This window comes from Stegostoma tigrinum, chromosome 3 (genome assembly GCF_030684315.1).
Source record: "Stegostoma tigrinum isolate sSteTig4 chromosome 3, sSteTig4.hap1, whole genome shotgun sequence".
NCBI lineage: Eukaryota > Metazoa > Chordata > Chondrichthyes > Orectolobiformes > Stegostomatidae > Stegostoma > Stegostoma tigrinum.
In genome coordinates, this window is record NC_081356.1 from 88,188,918 (window position 1) to 88,208,132 (window position 19,215).

General features: G+C 40.5%; 1 protein-coding gene across 2 annotated transcripts in view; it reads left to right on the forward strand.

Moving 5' to 3' along the window:
* The first annotated feature begins 2,829 nt into the window (after positions 1 to 2,829).
* Positions 2,830 to 19,215, forward strand: part of ell2 (elongation factor for RNA polymerase II 2) — a 118,509-nt gene continuing 102,123 nt past the window's right edge. For both annotated transcript variants that reach the window (XM_048527467.1, XM_059644739.1), the window contains exon 1: positions 2,830 to 3,154. In XM_048527467.1, the coding sequence (XP_048383424.1) occupies positions 3,017 to 3,154 (138 nt within the window). In that variant the 5' untranslated portion in view covers positions 2,830 to 3,016. The remainder of the gene's footprint in view (positions 3,155 to 19,215) is intronic.

The window sequence follows — 19,215 nt, forward strand, 5'->3', positions numbered from 1 at the left end:
AGTTTTGGGTTCAGTGACCCATCCTCAGAACATCTAAGTTCTGTCCACGAGAAAAGACCCTGTGCTTCTACCAGCCTGCCATTTCAACACACTACAGTGTTTCCTGGTCAACATCTCTGTCTCAGGCTTGTGGCAGTGCTCCAGCGAAGCTCGAGTCTTGAAGTAGAAACAGAAAGTGCCCCAGGAACTCAGCATCCAAAAGAGTAAAGCAGAGTTAGCATTGAGAAGAAGCACTGCCTTCTTTATGTTTTAGCTCAGATTTGCAGCGTCAGCAGTAGTTTAGCTTCGTTTCTTGTCTCGGAATGATTTCCGTGTGATGCACCATGGAAGAGGTAAGGTTTTGAGCAGATTTCCAGAAGAAGTAATAGGATTAGCAATGTCTTGGAGGGAGCTTCAAAGGATGGTGACTAGAGGGCTGAAATTTCAGCCCCCAGCCCGGGACAAGAATTTCCACGGAGGTGCTCGGATTGTGGCACGCTGAGTTTGCCTGATGTGGGCAGAAACCACATTTCGATGCGTAAAGGGAGTTTCCGCAATTTGTTTCAGTCGCAAAGCGTCAGCAATTTCGAGGAAATTCCGCGATTAGGTGACAATGTCAGCAACACATATGGAGTCAGAATTGAATGACGATAGATTGAATCGTACAGCTAGGTTTGCAAAGTTAGGCTGGATAAGTCTGCGGCTTTTTTTGCGCGTAGAGTTAGGAAGACACAGAGAGCACAGCTGTGAGATAAGAGCAATACAAAACGCGGGCTGTACATTCTTGAACAAGTTTGTCAATTTAACAAACGCATCCTCACTGAAAGTCTAACTTTTTAATTAAATTTATTTTAATTTAATATTTAATTTAGCACTGCGATGGTTTCTTTACAGCTGGCAATAGAAACGTAATTTGTGCCAGTCCTTCTGTCGCTTGCTTCGACCATTTTTTGTGGTTAATTTAATGTAAATGGTTTCATTAAAATGCTCACCTGCGCATAAGAGCTCAAAATTGCTGGAATTTGGAGATTGTCTCCGGCTGCAGGAGACGTTGTACTGAGCAAGTTAACATTGACTCTGCTTCTCTGTCCCAGACCTGCTGAATTTCATACCGTCATCATAAAACTCCCTACAGGGTGGAAGCAGGCATTCGGCCCATCGAGCCCATACCACCCTTCCGAAAAAATATCCCACCCACACCCCATATTTCCCTGGGCTAATCTACCCAGTCTACACACTATGGGTAATTTAGCATGGCCAGTCCACCTAAACCACATATTTCATGACTGTGGGAGGAAAACAGAATATTCAGAGGAAACCCGAGCAGACATGGGGACAACAGGCAAACGCCACACAGTCGACCTGATGCTGGGATCGAACCTGGTTTCCCAGCGCTAGCAGAGCTCACCACTGAGCAACCCATCTTCAGTCATTTCTGTTTTCATTAACAGTGCAATGTGACTGACTCTTAACTGTACACTGGGCAATTAGGGATGGGCAATATATGTTGATCCAGTCAGTGACGCCCACATCCTATTAATAAATCGAGCAAAACTAGTTACTATCATTCATACCTAATCAATGTCAGCATTTGCACAGGAATAGTTTACTTTTCAGTCCTCGCAAGTGACAACGTGCAAATATATCTCTTAAGATGTCCCTTAACGCCTCCTCCCACGAAAACACGTCTTAAATGAAAGCAAAGTACTGGACCTAAAATAAAAACAGAAAGTGCTGGAGAAATTCAGCAGCTTGTGGCAGCATCCATGGGAGGGAATTAACGTTTAGAATTCAGTCTGGAACTGTCTGTAGATGATGCCAGACATCCTGAGTTTCGTCAGCACTTTCTGTTCTGTTTTGTTTTATTTCACACAGATTTTTGTGTCAATTCCCTCCAGCTGATCACAGGGCAAACAATAGTCATTTATTTTCCGTCCCTATTGTTTAACTCTTTCCCCTTGATACCACTGTACTCCCACCCAGCAGTCACGCCACTTTAGTAGTAATCCTGACAAATGAAAATGATTTGTGGAGTGTACGTTTTACTGAAGGTGAAACACAGGAGCCTCTTGTCTAAAGTGCTATCAGGCAATACAAAATGCAGGAAATATTGAGCAAAGAATACAGCGTCTGCGGGGAGACAAACTGAAGGTTTCAGGTAAAATGCAACAAAGAGCTGACAATGCTGAAGATTTGAAACAAACCAATAGAAATTGATTGAGAAACTCAGCAGGTCTGGTAGCAGATCCCTGGAGAGAATACAGAGTTAACGTTTCAAGTCAAGTGACCTGCATTGATTGATCTTTTGTTCCGAATGTTAAACGTTAACGCTATTTTCTCACTCCACAGTACGGCTGCCAGACCTGTTGAGTTTATCCAGCAATTTCTGTTTTTGTTTAAGACTTTAGATAAACAGTGATATGAAAAGCTGTGAATTGTTGGCAGTATTTGAGCAGCTAGGCGATGTGTACAGCTCTATCGTTTCTACAACTGTACCTAATCGCCCAGCTGACAGCTCAGATCTCATTGTGACGTTTCCCGTCATTTTCATCCTCTTACACAACTGATTGATACCCGTTGGTTGCTGGGGTTACGCAGTACGGCCTATGACGTTAACTGACCAATCAACGTCGCCTGAATGGATGGGGTGGGGACGACTTGACGTGTGTCGACGGCGTGACGTTTATACGCTCACACCCGCTCCCAGCGCACCACTGGATTCCACCAATTGAAAAATCTGCGATTGTCCCATTGGCTCACATCAAGACGATGGACAGTTAATCTGTCCAGTCATCGCTCGAATCGCTTGGAAGGTGGGGTTTGCTTCTGGAACGGGACGGGCCAATCACAGATTGCGGACGGTGGCGAGCTGGGCGGGATGTGGCCGTCCAAAGAAGTTGGGTGGCAGGCGTCTGCCCTGTGCTTATCTCCTCGGTCGCTCTGCTGGTTCGTCGCTTCAGAGGCCGGGGAGGTACGGGAGGGGGTGACGCGAGCGATGAGAGGGGCATCAAACTGATGTCGGAGGGGCCAATCCAAGATGGCGGCGACAGCGCTCACCGAGGATCAGCATTACGGTCTGTCGTGTGGGAAAGCGAACCCCGGCAAAATCACCGTTTTTCACGTTAAGTTGACAGAGACAGCCTTCCGAGCGCTAGAAGCCTTTCAGTTTTCAAAGGTGGGGGTGGGAAAAGATTTAATTTTCTCTAAGTGTTGTTTCAACTTTTCATGAATGCGAGCAGCTGTAGTGACTGACAGATCAGATAGCAATAGTAACACCCGGAATATGGACTTTAAAAAAACGCACAGCCCAGCCGTTTAATGAGTCCAATTCATTATTTTTCAATCAAGATTATGTCTTCCCCCACCCCTTCCGCACGTCTGTAAAAGCCCAAGTGATTCTTCCTACTACCTTGAGCTTTTTCTTTCACCTTTTTGAGCCAATGAAGTGCAAATAAGAAAGTGACGATTGTGCTGACCGCACTTCTTATTAATACATCTGTTTTTCTGAAGTGAATGCTGCCAATCCACAAACAACGTAACTTGACCAGCTCGATTTTCCTTTGAATAGAGCAGATTTTTGTCGCTCTCACCCATTGCAGTTAACAATTTATTTCACTAACTGCCGATTTAACCTTTATTTTCTAATATTACATGCCGTGTAAAATAAATCATGACCTCGAATGTCTGCCAGCAAAGATATATAGTTCGCGAGAAGTTGGGTGATGTTCGTTTGACATTGAGATATTTTCGACTTGTAATCAAAATAATAAACTTCGTTGTTGGAATAGTTTTACGTGGATGTAGCAGATTTTCTCATAGCCTAAGCGAATGGAGACACAGAGTACGTGATGTGTGTCGGGAAGCGATTAGACAAGGTTGATTAAGTTCTGCAGTAACCAATTCACTCTAGAGACACATCGTATTTGCAAACAAGCTACTCCCTGCATATCTATTATGCAGACATTAGGTTTTTAAATCGCCTTTTTCAGGATTTTTTAAGTCCAACTTTTTGACTTTTAAATATTGAGCTACAGGAATGTCTGCGTACAGGTTTTTAATCTGATATGTAGTTACTGGACAGTATTATAGAACGATGTCTCGACACCAGTAACGAGCATTTAATTTAAACGAATACACAGACTCCGCTAAACATAATGAATCCCTATTTCGGCAGTTCCAATGTTAATTTTCTTTTAAAGAAAAATGTGCTTGTTATATTAGCAAGTAAACTGGGAAGAAAATGGTTTTTTCATTTTCTTGGCTTCGGACTTTTTTTGGGGGGTGGCGGACGTATTGCAGTCGTATTGATGTACGTAAATTGCATTGACACGGAGAGCAAACGTGGCTTGGTCGAAGTGTATAAATCGTGTTGTAGGAGTAACAGGTTTAATTCTTAATAGTTCATGATCTTCAAGTGATTAATTTGTTTTGGTCTTTTTAAATGAACATTTTCTATAGAGCATAATTTCATGAGTAATTCATAAAGAAAACGTCTATCATTGCAATGACTGCTGAACCTGCCCAGACGCCCAACAGTCCCGGAATTAAGTCAGTCCATTTCCAAACAGTTTTCGTCGAGCCATGTCTTTAACTCATAGAATGGCTTGCGTCCGGTTTCAGCCTAAATATTGCTCAGATTTATTACCACAGCCTTTTATTTTTAAAGGTGAAGTTGAACGTACAGACTTCGTGAGAGAAAGCCTGCAAGCGATTTTCCTTTCATTTTATTACAGACTAACAATGTACCTGCACATCTTTAAAAAGTTAATTTATTTTTGTATTGAACATTTCAACAATATTTTTGATCTTTTTTTGTATTTGGTTGGGGAACTGATTTGGGGCTGTCTCTTCTTGCTGTGTCAGCAAATGTGATCGACCACTGGGGTTAGAAATATTCTAGCAGGCATTCATCAGTTTACAGATCAATTTTTGTTGACAGCTTTTATAATCTGTAGACCTATTAATAAGTAGCTGCGATATAAACCTGAATCTTAAATTCTGATTTGAGATTTGCTGTTGTATGTAACAATCTATGTACCGTGATATGTGTTTTAGTTTACTGATTTGTGACTTGAGTTTTTCTCGAGTCATAGCCATACAACATGGAAACTGACCCTTTGGTCCAGCTAGTCCGCACTGACTGCATTCTCAAACTAAACTAGTCCCACCTGCCTGTGTTTGACCCATATCCTTCTAAACCTTTTTGGTTCATGCCTGATCCAAACGTCTTGAGCATTGTAACTGTATCTGCATCAACCATTACCTCTGGCTATTAGTTCGTATTTCCCACTGTGATTTAAAAAAAAAATAAAATGTTGCCCCACCCTGTCCTTTTTTAAGGTGAGGAGAAAGAGTTTTAAAAAAAATGTTCCATCGTTTTGAACTCCTACACCCTAGGGGAAAGACCTATGTTTACCTTATCTATGTTCCTCAATTTTTTTTAAAACCTCTAAAGTCACCTCTCAACCATCTGTGCTCCAGTGAAAAAAGTCCCAGCCTATTTCTTTTATAATTGAGATCCTTGATTTCTAGCAACATCCTAGTAAATCTTTTCTGAACCACTTCTAGCTTCATAAGATCTTTTCCTGTAACAGGGTAACCAAAACTGGGCACAGTACTCCAGAAAAGGCCTCTCCAACATCCTGTACAACCTCAACATACTGTCTCAACTCCAATACTCGAAGGTCTGAGCAGTGAAGGCAAGCATACTAAATGCCACCTTGTGATGCAAATTTCAAAGAATTATGTATCTGAACCCTATATCTGTTTGTTCTACGATGCTGTCCAGGGCCCTACAATTAATTGTGTACATCCTGGCCTTATTTTACTAAAATGCAATATCTTGCATTTATCAAAGTTAAACTCCATCTGCCACTCGTCAGCCTACTGATCAAGATCTTCACTGTCCACTATACCACAAGTTTTGGTGTCATCCCCAAACTTTCTAACCCTGTCTCCTATTATTGTCATCCAAATCATTGATATCAATGATAAATAAAGGTGGACCCAGTACTGCTGTGGAACAGCACTGGTCATGGGCCTCCAGTCTGAAAAACAACCCTCTGCCACCCCTCTGTCTCCTACTGTAAAGCCAACTTCGTGTCCAGTTGGCAAGCTCACCATAAGTTTCACGTGATCTAACTTTACTAATTGTTCTACCATGTGGAACCTTATCAAAGGCTTTAATATTTATTTTAATTCTCTTCCTTCATTGATCTTTCACCATTGAAAGTGTGGGTAGGGTTTTTTATTCACCCACAACTTTGTGCCAGCTGCTATTACTTGAGCTTTGTATCGAGAAATAGTCTGAGTTTCAGTCGTCACTGCTTTGTCAGACCTCATTGAACATGAACTTTTAAAATTAGAACAGTTCTTGCATTGAGCAGCAGTCCTTGGACAACTTAATTGGTTTTTGTTTAGTGGTTGTTTCAGTTCGTCTTCTTTATAACATCTCTTTTTTTGCCCTAATTTTCAATTGGTTTTACAGCGTTAAGTAGGATAGGTAATGCATTCATGTGAGGTGTGTATTTGGTCATGGAACATCATGGAATAAGAAATCATTCAAGGTTCCAATTTCTTGTTGGTATCCTGCAATCCTGATATGGATATCCTGATGAGAGTGTTGAGCTTTTCTTTGACATCTTTTCGTCAATGGCCTAAAGTTCGCTACTAAAGGTTCTGTTTCCAGTGGTAGTTTGGGCAAGATCTTGAACTATATCTGTTATTGTGACTTCAAGAGAGACATTTGCTGTAGGAAAAGTACCCTTCTCTCCCATGCTGTAAATGTAGTTTTCTTTTTCCAAAACATCATTCCATTATGTCCTTGCACGTGTAGCTGTTAAGCATGTTAAATGCTGTGGCTATGCCAAATTGCATCACTAGCAATTAGGCAGCAATGAAGATCAATCTCTGTTTATTCCTCCAACCCAGTTTAAATCTCTCCAATGTGCCAATTGCAACATCTCCACACTGATCAATTTAAGATGATCTAACTCCACACTACCCATCAGTTGAACTTAGTGGTGTCACTTGCCTCTGTCCTTGCTTTAGTCTCTTTACCAAAATGCTCATCTATGAATTTATAGATAATAAAATGTGAGGCTGGATGAACACAGCAGGCCAAGCAACATCTCAGGAGCACAAAAGCTGACGTTTCGGGCCTAGACCCTTCATCAGAGAGGGGGATGGGGTGAGGGCTCTGGAATAAATAGGGAGAGAGGGGGAGGCGGACTGAAGATGGAGAGAAAAGAAGATAGGTGGAGAGAGCATAGGTGGGGATGTACCGAGGGGATAGGTCAGTCCAGGGAAGACGGACAGGTCAAGGAGGTGGGATGAGGTTAGTAGGTAGATGGGGGTGCCGCTTGGGGTGGGAGGAAGGGATGGGTGAGAGGAAGAACAGGTTAGGGAGGCAGAGACAGGTTGGACTGGTTTTGGGATGCAGTGGGTAGAGGGGAAGAGCTGGGCTGGTTGTGTGGTGCAGTGGGGGGAGGGGGCGAACTGGGCTGGTTTTGGGATGCGGTGGGGGAAGGGGAGATTTTGAAGCTGGTGAAGTCCACATTGATACCATTGGGCTTCAGGGTTCCCAAGCGGAATATGAGTTGCTGTTTCTGCGACCTTCGGGTGGCATCATTGTGGCAGTGCAGGAGGCCCATGATGGACATGTCATCTAAAGAATGGGCGGGGGAGTGGAAATGGTTTGCGACTGGGAGGTGCAGTTGTTTGTTGCGAACCGAGCAGAGGTGTTCTGCACATCTGCCAATGTGGTATACTGCATCCACTGTACCCGGTGTGGCTTCCTCTACATTGGGGAAACCAAGCGGAGGCTTGGGGACCGCTTTGCAGAACACCTCCGCTCAGTTCGCAACAAACAACTGCACCTCCCAGTCGCAAACCATTTCCACTCCCCCTCCCATTCTTTAGATGACATGTCCATCATGGGCCTCCTGCACTGCCACAATGATGCCACCCGAAGGTTGCAGAAACAGCAACTCATATTCCGCTTGGGAACCCTGAAGCCCAATGGTATCAATGTGGACTTCACCAGCTTCAAAATCTCCCCTTCCCCCACCGCATCCCAAAACCAGCCCAGTTCGCCCCCTCCCCCCACTGCACCACACAACCAGCCCAGCTCTTCCCCTCTACCCACTGCATCCCAAAACCAGTCCAACCTGTCTCTGCCTCCCTAACCTGTTCTTCCTCTCACCCATCCCTTCCTCCCACCCCAAGCGGCACCCCCATCTACCTACTAACCTCATCCCACCTCCTTGACCTGTCCGTCTTCCCGGGACTGACCTATCCCCTCGCTACATCCCCACCTATGCTCTCTCCACCTATCTTCTTTTCTCTCCATCTTCGGTCCGCCTCCCCCTCTCTCCCTATTTATTCCAGAACCCTCACCCCATCCCCCTCTCTGATGAAGGGTCTAGGCCCGAAACGTCAGCTTTTGTGCTCCTGAGATGCTGCTTGGCCTGCTGTGTTCATCCAGCCTCACGTTTTATTATCTTGGATTCTCCAGCATCTGCAGTTCCTATTATCTATGAATTTATAACTGGCTAGTTTTGATTATTCTACAACAGTGCTAGCTGGTGTCCCATTTGTTCTGTATCATTTGTGCCTAAACTTGTGGCGTTTCCTCCTTTAAATGCCCTGGTGTCTCTACCTCTCCTGTCTCAATGTTTCTTAAAACCTACCTTATTGGCTTAATGTCAAGTTTTGTTATTCCTTGTGTGAAGCTCCTTGGAATGTGTAGTTATATTCAAGGTGTGATGTAAATGCAAGTTTTTCTTCGTGACCTAATTTTATGTTTAATGTTGCTTTTTGCCTACCAGACTCAGAAATGCTCATCATGCAGAGGTTAGGTATTATGCTTGTGAGCAGTTATTTATTCCGAAGCTAATAACTGGCCCCAATAGGAACTTCAATCTAACTTTGAAAACTATTTCCTGTCTTAAGAACAGCTTTTACCAATAGGATAGCAGAATTATTGCTTAACTTGGGAAAGCTGGCTGGTTTTTAAAAAAAAAACTTGTTCTGTCACAAGAAATAAATTTATTAAAGGAAGGTAGTGTGACTTAATCTAATCTTTTGAAGGGGTAACCAGTAATGTTGATTAGGGTAATGTGTGAATTGTGGTCTACATGAACTTTAGCAAGACTTTTGATAAAGGCCGCCATGGCAGATGGGTCAAGAAGTTAAGAACCTGTGAGATCCGAGAGAAAGTGGCATTGTTGGATCTAAAGTTGCCTTCTGCTTTCTGCTTCATGGCCAATTGAGGAATAGTTCTGTGACTGGCGATCTGCAGCATTCAGTGCTAGGGTTCTTGCCTGGTATTCTTGAAATGGTATACTTTAATGATTTGGACTTGGATGTAAGATGTATGATCAAGAAGTTCATTTGATAGAAGTTGATAGGTCAGTGTGGATCTGATTACTCTAAATTCTCATTCTTGGTTCAATAATGTTTCACTCTTTGCTTATCAAGAATCTACTTTAGGTTTTTGCTGCGTTTTGAGGAAGTGTTCCATAGATTGATTTCATTTCTTAAATGGATAACCCGTTTTTTAAACAGCAGTATTAAGTTAAACATTTTTTCACAAGGAAATATCCCTTCCGCATGCACCCAGTCAAAACTACCCAGGATCCTTCATATATTTCAATCTAGCAGACACAAGGCTAGCCGATCAGCCTTTTCTGATTAGACAACCTGCATGTTCCTGTTATTAGACAATAAAATGTGAGGCTGGATGAACACAGCAGGCCAAGCAGCATCCCAGGAGCACAAAAATGGACGTTTCGGGCCTAGACCCTCTCTGATGAAGGGTCTAGGCCCGAAACGTCAGCTTTTGTGCTCCTGGGATGCTGCTTGGCCTGCTGTGTTCATCCAGCCTCACATTTTATTGTCTTGGAATTCTCCAGCATCTGCAGTTCCCATTATCTCTGTTCCTGTTATTAGTCTAGTAAGCTGCCTCTGAGCAGCCTCTAATACATTTTTCAACCTTCCTTAATCACTAATTCCAATACTGAATTAGTGCTCATCTATGGCCTCATCTATGTGCCTTTTGTAACTGAAACATAAACTCCTTGCATTTCTTTCCAAATTTTCTTGCAATAAACTATAAAATTCATATTAAATTTCCTAATTACTTGCTGTTTCTGCATACTGGCCTTTGTAAATCATGCATTATTAGAAGAACAATTCCATTTGATCTATTGAGATGTTACGGCACACCTCTGGAGCAGGTCATTGGCTCAAAGGTAGGGATGCCATTGTGCTGCAGGACACACTCTCAGCTCTGCAATCTCTCACCATTCACCATATGCTTCCTCAAAAAGGAGGGAGACAAACAACAGGCAACTAGTAAGCCAGTTTGCTTAACATCTATAATTGAAAAAAGAAATTAATAATCTGTCATAAAGGCTGTCACAAAACACTTAGAAACACCTAATCAAGCTGAGGCAGCATGACTTTACAATGGAAAATACCTAACCAAGTTGTTAAAAGTTCTTTCCTTTTAAAGAGCAAGCAGGGGAGATAGAGGGAGGCCAACAGATACACTGTAAGTAGCTTGTGAGAAGGCATTTGCCAGGGTCCAACATGAAGGCTAGCTAAGGTACCATTGTGTTGTGGCTCATACATTAGTTAGCCAGACCCCTCTGTAGTAACAGAACACACAGTTAGGGTGAACGTAGCATTTTATCTTTACAAGTTGTAATTAGTGGCGTGCTGTGGGGATCAGTACTGGGCCATACCTATTTACAATATATATTAATTTCTTGGATGACACAAGTGAATTTATTATTGTGAACTTTACAGATAATGGACAACCAGGTTGGAAGGCAGTTAATGAAGATGACACGGGAGTCTATAGATGGATGATGTGAAGGGGCAAAAATTTAGCAGGGGATTATAATGTGGGAAAATGTTTGGCAGTGTTGGCAGGAAGAGGAGAGGAGCTGAGCGTTTAAATGGAGAAAGACTAAGAACATTGTAGCACAGGGATTGGGGTCCTAGTGCATGAATCTCAAAAAAAAACGCTAGCATTGGGTAATAGAGAAACCAAATAGAAGATTTGCCTTTATTTTGAGGGAATGGAGTCTAGGAGTAGAGAAGTCTTAAAGCATGCAAGGCATTAGTCAGACCACAGCTGGTGTACTGTGAATGGTATTGCTTCCCCTTTTCTAAGGAAACATACCAGCATTGGTGGCAGTCCAAAGAAGGTTCACTAAGTTGATTCTGGGTTAGAAGATACTAATTTGAGGGATTTATTAAGTTCATCTTGGCACCATTGGAGTCTAGAAGAACGAGAGAAGACCTTATTGAAACAAATAATGTACTTGGGATACCTGACATAGTAACAGTAGAAAGATTGCTTCCCCCGTGGGAAAGGCCGAGTAGGGGAGGCTTTTTAATTTGAGGAAATTGAGAGTTCATGGGGAGAAGGCAAGAAAGCGGAGTTGAGGATTTGAATGGTCCAGCAGAATTGGCTACTTCTGCTCCTGTAGGAGTGTGGCCTTATGCTTCTTTAAATTTCTTCCAAAACACAATTTCACATTCAACAGGTGCAACACCTTTATCAATCAGAGTTGATTTACTAACTAATACACATTCTTCCCTTAAACATAGATGCTGTTTTTCTCCTTTGCATTGGTATTCTTGTGAATTGTCCTCATGAGTGCATGGCAATGGAGAAGCAGTTTTCTAGTGATTTTAATGCCACTGGACCAGCAATCCAGAATTGAATAGTGAAATTTAACTTCAGTATTGACCTGGAATAAAAGGCTAGTTAAATGGTGGCCCAGTAACCACTGCTGATTGTCGTATGAAAGGACATCTTGGTCCACTAGTGCCTTTTAGGTAATGTGACTGAAATCCGAATTTGAAGACAAAAATGAGGTTTTTACAGGCTTATGTCAATAATTGAGAGTTCAAGTAAGACTCAACAGGAATAAACTTAATTACTACAGAAAGGATTATTGCCAAGTAAAATCAGTTTTAAGAGTTGAAGGAGCAATTTGAAGTTAATCTTAGACAATTTGAATGAGGGAAATCATTCTTTTAATTATTTTCAAATTTAAAAACGTGGGTACTTAAATGTACAATGTAAACAATGCACCTGTCTGCAATTCTTTATGCAGTTAACAGATAAAGCTTTTGTACACTCAATATCAAACAGTCCTCCAGGGTTCTCCAATTTTAGAAAGCTACTGTTTACTTTGTGCTGCCACAATAGATGTACGGAATTATTTAGAGTTATAAAACAAGAAAAATGTGATTTTTACTATTAACAAACAATTCCTTCTAAATGTTAGCTCATCCAAGTTGAGAGGCCTACAATGCATTGCTAGCCTTTTCTGTACGTACCTGCAAATAAAACAGTCATGTTTGTTGTTAAGTTTTTTAAAAAAAAACCCCTTTCAAAAGTAAGTAGAAATGATTCAGATCTCATTTTTTGCCTTTTGCATCCTTGTGCATCACATTTCTGAAAACTATGTAAAGAATAAAATGCAAATCTGTAGGCTGAAATTTGGAATTTTTCTTAATCAAGGAGAAACTTGTCAACATTTTTAAAATATTGAAGGAATTGGTCAAAGGTTTAGTAGGCACTTGATTTATTTTAAACTCCTAATAAATTTAAATAATGCTGAACTTTCACTTTGTTCGACTTAGCTCTGATGCTTTCTTTTGGGAAACTTTCCTAGGATTTAAGGCACAGTGATCACAATGTTTGGGAATCTGGTGTAGTCCTTTTAAAAATTCAAAATACATTTTCAGGTGTAAGAACCAGCATTATTTAATAAATCTCTGGGTAAGTTGAGGGGAAGAGTTGCTCATTCTCAAAATCATTAGCACTGGCACAAAACAGTCCAGTTTTGTTTTTGTAATGACACAGCCTGGGGTTTTGGAGTTGAACTCAACCTGAAACTTTAAAAGAGAAGTGGGACATGCGACGGCTTTAAATGAATTAGAGGGAAGGTGGGAGGGGTTGGGAGAGGCAAAATGTAGGCTTACAAAGCAAACCAATAAGACAGTGTTATAGAACAACTATTTGAAGAATAATTACCCAGATTGGGACCAGGGTATACAAACAGAGTAACAGTAAATAAGGCTGGGATATAGGAAGGAAAAGAGAAGGCAGAAACGTAATATTAATAGCTATTTGCTTGAATTCAAGTAGTTTATGGAAATTAATGAGTAAACTGGACATACCATATGTATTCAAGAAAAAGCTATTAATTTTGCCATAATGGCATGTGGTGACATTGTTCCAAGGAGATCAAAGATGAGGACTAAATAATCAGATGTGTGCGTCTTGGAAAGGAGAGGCAGATGGGAAGGAAAGGGTGGTGGAATAGCATTGGATTAGTTTAGAAGTAGTACAATGGCAGTAAGTGGTTCTGGATGGGAAGATGTGGAATCCATGTGGGTCTATTTGGGATAGATCCCTAGCACATTATGTTCTGGATTCAACAAGGGGTCAGGCTATTTTGGATTGTGTGTGTAACAGTCCAGGTGTAATACACGATGTCAGACTAAAAGATCACCTAGGAAATAGTGATCATAATAGGATAGAATATAGCATTCAAATTGAGAGGAAGAATTAGTGTTGGAAACAACTGTGATAAGTTTAAAGTAAATACAGTGGAATGAGGCAGCAAAAGATTCTTTTATATATTAAAATGGAGAGATGCCAAAGCTGAAGAATTTTTTTTTTTGAAGAGGTTACATACAGGATAGATAAGCCAAAGGCCTCTTAGAGAATGTGGCTGGGAAAATAATGGGGGACTGGGAGCTTGCCAAGGTGTTGAACAAATACTTTTAATCAGACATCCCAATAGAAGACACTATCAGCATTCCAAAATTGCTAAACAATCAAGGGACAAAAGGAGGAGAGAAAATGAGTATAATAGCTATTAAGAGAAGTACTAGGTAATGAGTGGAGCTAAAGAACACTGTATGGGTTGTATCTTGGAATATTAATTGAAGTAGCTACAGAGATGGATGATGCACTGGTAGTAATCTTTCCAATTTTCTCAATTCTGGAAATGTCCCAGAAGATTGTAAAGCTGCCAATGTGACACCTTTAATGTGAGGGAGACAAAATAAAACAGATCACTATGGGCCAGTTAGGTTAATGTCTGTTATTGGGAAAACATTAGTCTATTATGAACTGTGTTGGCAGAGTTTTTTAAAATACAGAACATGATCAAGCAGAGTCAGGATGGCTTCATGAAGGGGACATCATGCCTGACACACATTTATTGGAATTCTTTTGAAGAGGTGACAGAAAGGACAGACCATGGGAAGCAATGGATGTAATGTATTTGGATTTTCGAAGACACTTGATAATGTATTACATGTTAATTCTTTAAGTTAAAAGCCCATTGTGTTGGAGGCACTGTATTAACATGGATAGAAAATTGGCTCTTAATAGAAGACAGTTGGGATAAAGTGTCATCTTTTGGAATCGTTTTAAATTCAAAATATATTTTCAGAACTAGCATTATTTAATAAAGCTGTAGGTAAATTGGTTGGGTTTTGGGGAGAACTTGATCACTATACACCTCGTGCTGTGGTGCTACGGGGACCACAATTATTTACAATATATTAATAACGTGAACAAGGAAAGTGAATGTGCTACAGTCCAGTTTGTGGATAACAAAAATAGGTGGGTAGGCAAGTAGGCAGGATGAATCTGGGGAGGGATCTAGGTAGGTGGGCAATGAATTGGCAGATGGAATGTAATGTGGGAAAATATCTGACGCCTACATGTGTAGACACCAGATACCGAGGAATATGATGACCAACACAACTTGCATGAATAATAAGAATCAACTATTGTAAAATTAATCTATAAACAGCACTTCCAAAACCAGTATTATGCAAAATAATTGTATTTGGCATTTAAAAGATAAGTGCATGAATATGCAAGGAATGGAGGGATATGGACCTAAGGCAGGCAGAAGGGATTAGTTTAATTAGGTATCGTGTTCGGCACATCATCAAGGGCCGTAAGGCCTTTTCCTGTGCTCAACTATTCTATGACAGTCAGCATGCATTTCATAAAGGCACATAGCGATAGACTAACTTTTTTTTGGTGAGGTGTCGAAGGATTGAGCACACGTTTGGTTTTAATAATAAATAGAGGTTTATTACACAAGAAATGAAGATAAAAATTAGAATAAAGCAAACTATTTCTTTTTCACACCATTTAAAGATTTGAAATGCAAGGTTTTTAAAAGAAGTCTCCTTAATCCCAGAAGCATTCCTTTACAGAACTCCTATCAGAGAATTTCCTTCTCAATCACCTCTAAGTGTGGTTTAAACTTCATCTTGAGAATCTGAGAGCTTCTTTCTGCAGTTTTCACGTGCCTGAGCTTAAACTTCCCTAAATAATTGAGTTTTAAACAGGAAACTTCTGGCCTGAAACTTCTAAATCCTTATCATGAGGTAATCTATTCCTTAACAATTCTAAGTAACTCCTTTCTTAGGAACAATTGCTTTACACGTTCGGGTTCAACAAAAGCCTGTGGAATTTTGCAAACGTAAGTTTTAACAAAAAAGTCTTTTCTGAGATATCGGTGTTTCCACTTTTCCAAATGGGGAAAAATATATCCAAAACTTCTGAATTGGAACCTACTGCACAACAGTTGACATTTCACTCAAAATTATCCCAATGTAAACAAAAGCCTATTGTTCTCCAGGAATAGTGTCTCAACAGTTTAAAACAAATTGTCATGGCAACAGAAGCATGAGTTAATCAGGAAATCGCATTAGCCATAACCCCACTTCATATGCCATTAGCTAGATTTTAAAAAAAATCAAACTTTCAAATGTTTTGATACATCTGTACAAAATAAAAACCCCTCCTTACGTATTGAGAGGTGTTTTGAAGTGTTGCACAACAGCCCTATGAGCAGAGTTAGTGCTCATGACACAAGTGGTCATAGCTGCCCTTATAATTGTTTGGACAGGGAAACAGTAGTGAACTGTTGTTTTTCATACTTCAAAAAAGTTATAATAGAGTTCCCTGGTTTTGGGATCATTCAGTTGCATTTCAGTTCTGGTCAGCAAGCTGATGTGAAGGCATTAGTGAAAAGTGAAAAAATGCACAAGTGTGGAGAAAAAGCAAGAGATGGCAGTAGGTAAATTTGCTCTGTCAAAAGGCCAAGGAGTGCATGGTATTTGTGACATCTGAACGTCTGTAGAATTGTGCTGACAACCAATTTAGGCGTGAGTTGGCTTATTATATGGTGCACTTCATTGGTAGAGGTGTTGGTATGAAGAATGTACCAATTAAAGCACCTCTTCGTCAAAGTCCACTTGCCAAATAGGAAGCATCCTTCTGTGTAAATGCTACTTTCCCATTATTTTTGGTATTTCTTAATGTGCCTGAATGTAAATGAAAAGCTTCATCAAAATGTTTCTTTTTATTCAGCAAATTTGGAATTTAAAAAAAAAAGTGGTTGTGACTGTGACAACTGTCATAGCAACCCACCTGAAAAATGCTCTTAAGGGAAGAAATTATGCCTTTATCTGGTATGACCAGAAACACACCCACAGCAATGTGGTTAACTCACAACTGCAGTCAGTTGTAGAATGGTAACAAACTCTGGCCTTGCAGGGATACCCATATCCTATGAGAGAGAGAATTAGAAATTTGTATTTAAATTTAATCAGCTTCAATTTGAACCCTTATCCCCAAAGCATTAGCCTGGGTGTGTAGATTATTAGTCCAGTGGTATTTACTACAATGGTATTCTGTTTCCATTCTGGAATTAAAAGCTAGTTTCAGTAATGAACAAAAGTGAACCAGATGGGATTTTACTAACTCCCGACAAGGAAGAAAATCTGTCATCCTCAGGTGAACAGCATCAATGGAGAGAGAGCAGAGTTAACATTGAGTCAACAAAGAAAATTACAGCACAGAAACAGGCCCTTTAGCCCTTCATGCCTGCACTGACATGCTGCCTGTCACAACTAAAACCCACTATGCTTCCAGAGACTGATTTCCTCTATTCCTATCATAGTTATGTATTTATCAAGACACCCTTTAAGAGCCCTTTGACCATTCTTCAGAACTGTGGTCTGACCAGTCCCTTGTCTAATTTTGTCCGTGCCCTTTATCTCAATTCTGTTGGTCAACCAATTCTCTGCATGCAAGCATAGTGCCCCCAACCAACACCATGGGCTTTCATCTTAAGAAGCCAAACATTCAGTACCTTTATCAAATGCCATTTGGGAATCAAAATATATTTCATTTGTAGGTTTCTCCTTAATGATCTCTACTTGTTACCTCAAAAGCATTGTAATACATTTGTCAACATGATTTTTCCCTTGATGAAGAAATGATGCTGCTTGATTGTATTATGGATTTCCAAATACTCTGTTATTATGTGTTTCTTAATAGCATAACATTTTCCCAACACCAGATTTTGAGGTCAACAGTTAACTGTTTTCCTCTCCCTTTTTTTGAATAAGGGTATTATTTAGTTTTTTGTGATCCTCTGGGACTTATCCAGAACCTGAAGATTGTTGGACGAATTACTACCAGTGCATCCAGTGTTTCTAGCTATTTCCTTTTAATATCTGAGGGTGCAACACATCTAGTCTGAGGGCCGTAATGATTTCTTGCCGCATTTGTTTCCCTCTCTCTTTTTGTGGCAGATACTGAGTTTATTTTCTCAACATCTCCTCCTTCCCCCACCCCCTCCCCACTTAGTCTCTTCTTTTTCACTTTGAAGACTGATGCAAAGCACTTAATTCCTCTGTACTTTTCTCACTCCTCGTTATTTCCACAGCCACATTCACTGCTGTCTTTCTGTTCCATTTTAGATATTCAAAGAAACTCTTGCTGCCTGTCTTTAGTTTGTTTTCACTGTCTATGCCATCTTTTAAAATGCAACCAATCCACTGACTTACCACTAACTTTTGCCCCAATGTATTTTTTTCCCTTTTGCTTTGATGTTTTCTTAACTTCCTGCTTTCCTGACCCCTTTTATAGAATCTCCTTCCTTTGTCATTGTTCATCAGCCATCATTTCTACAAAACTACTTTCCCAGTCGAAGCCAGCCAACTCCTATTTGAGTTTGGTGCCGATTTTTCTGTACCAGGGTTTTCCATTCAAACCGAATGCTAATTTCTAGCATGTTATGATGCTGTTTCCTAAATGACCTTCTGTTCAGATAATTTACAGATTGGTCTTCTATAATGTGATAGTTGCATTTTTTTTGTAACCTTGCTATATAGAAAATAGCCATAGAAAATCACTACACTGGACAGTGGAAAGTTCACGTTATCCAAACAGTGTCTAGTATTCATCAATCTCATTACAGCCAATTCATGTTAACGAAACACTCATTATAGCAGAAATCCCTGTATTCAATTTGCATCATTACATGTGACCGTATTCAAATAGTCTCATCCATGGTTGGATCCACAGCATTTTGTTCTAGGAAGTTATCCTAAATGCACTGAATTCTTCACTCGTTCTACCTCTGCTAATTTTATTTTTACAATCGTACAAGAAGATTAAAGACACCATGTTTAATGCACTGCCTTTTTCTATATGGCCTCGTTATCTTTTGGTTTATTCTCTGTCCTGCAGAACAGCTGCTAGGGGGCCTATAGGTTACCTGTCAGATGTCTTCGGCCCCTTTGTTATTTTTTGCCTCCACCCATAGTGGTTTTCAAATTTTATCCAAGTTCACTTCTTGCCAACATACTGATTCTGTCTGGAACAACAAAGCCATCCCACCACCTTTCCCTTTCTGCTTGTCATTTCGAAGGTTCCTGAATGTTCAATTCCGAGCTTTGATCGCCTTGTAATGGTCTCCATAATAGCTGTACGATTATAGCTATGAATCTCTTTGTGCTATTAATAGTTTTTGTTATGAATACTCCACATATTTAAGGAAAGAACTGTTCATTTTTGCCTTATTACCTTTTGTTTCTCCTTTGTGCCTACCTGCTGCCTTTTTTGTTTGTACACTGTCCATCTCTGTCTTGTTCTGGGTAATGCTGCTTCATCCTTTTGATTTGCAACCTGACATTTTCCCTCTTGAACCACCCCTACCTCTTGTTCTTCCCCCACTGCTCCGGGAGGAAAAAATAGTTTAAAACCTCGCCTCAGAAGTCACATGACTGTCTTTGTCTTTGTCATAGAGTCCTACAACACAAACGCCCTTCAGTCCAACTTGTCTATGCTGACCAGTTTTCCCATTTGCTGGCCCATATTTG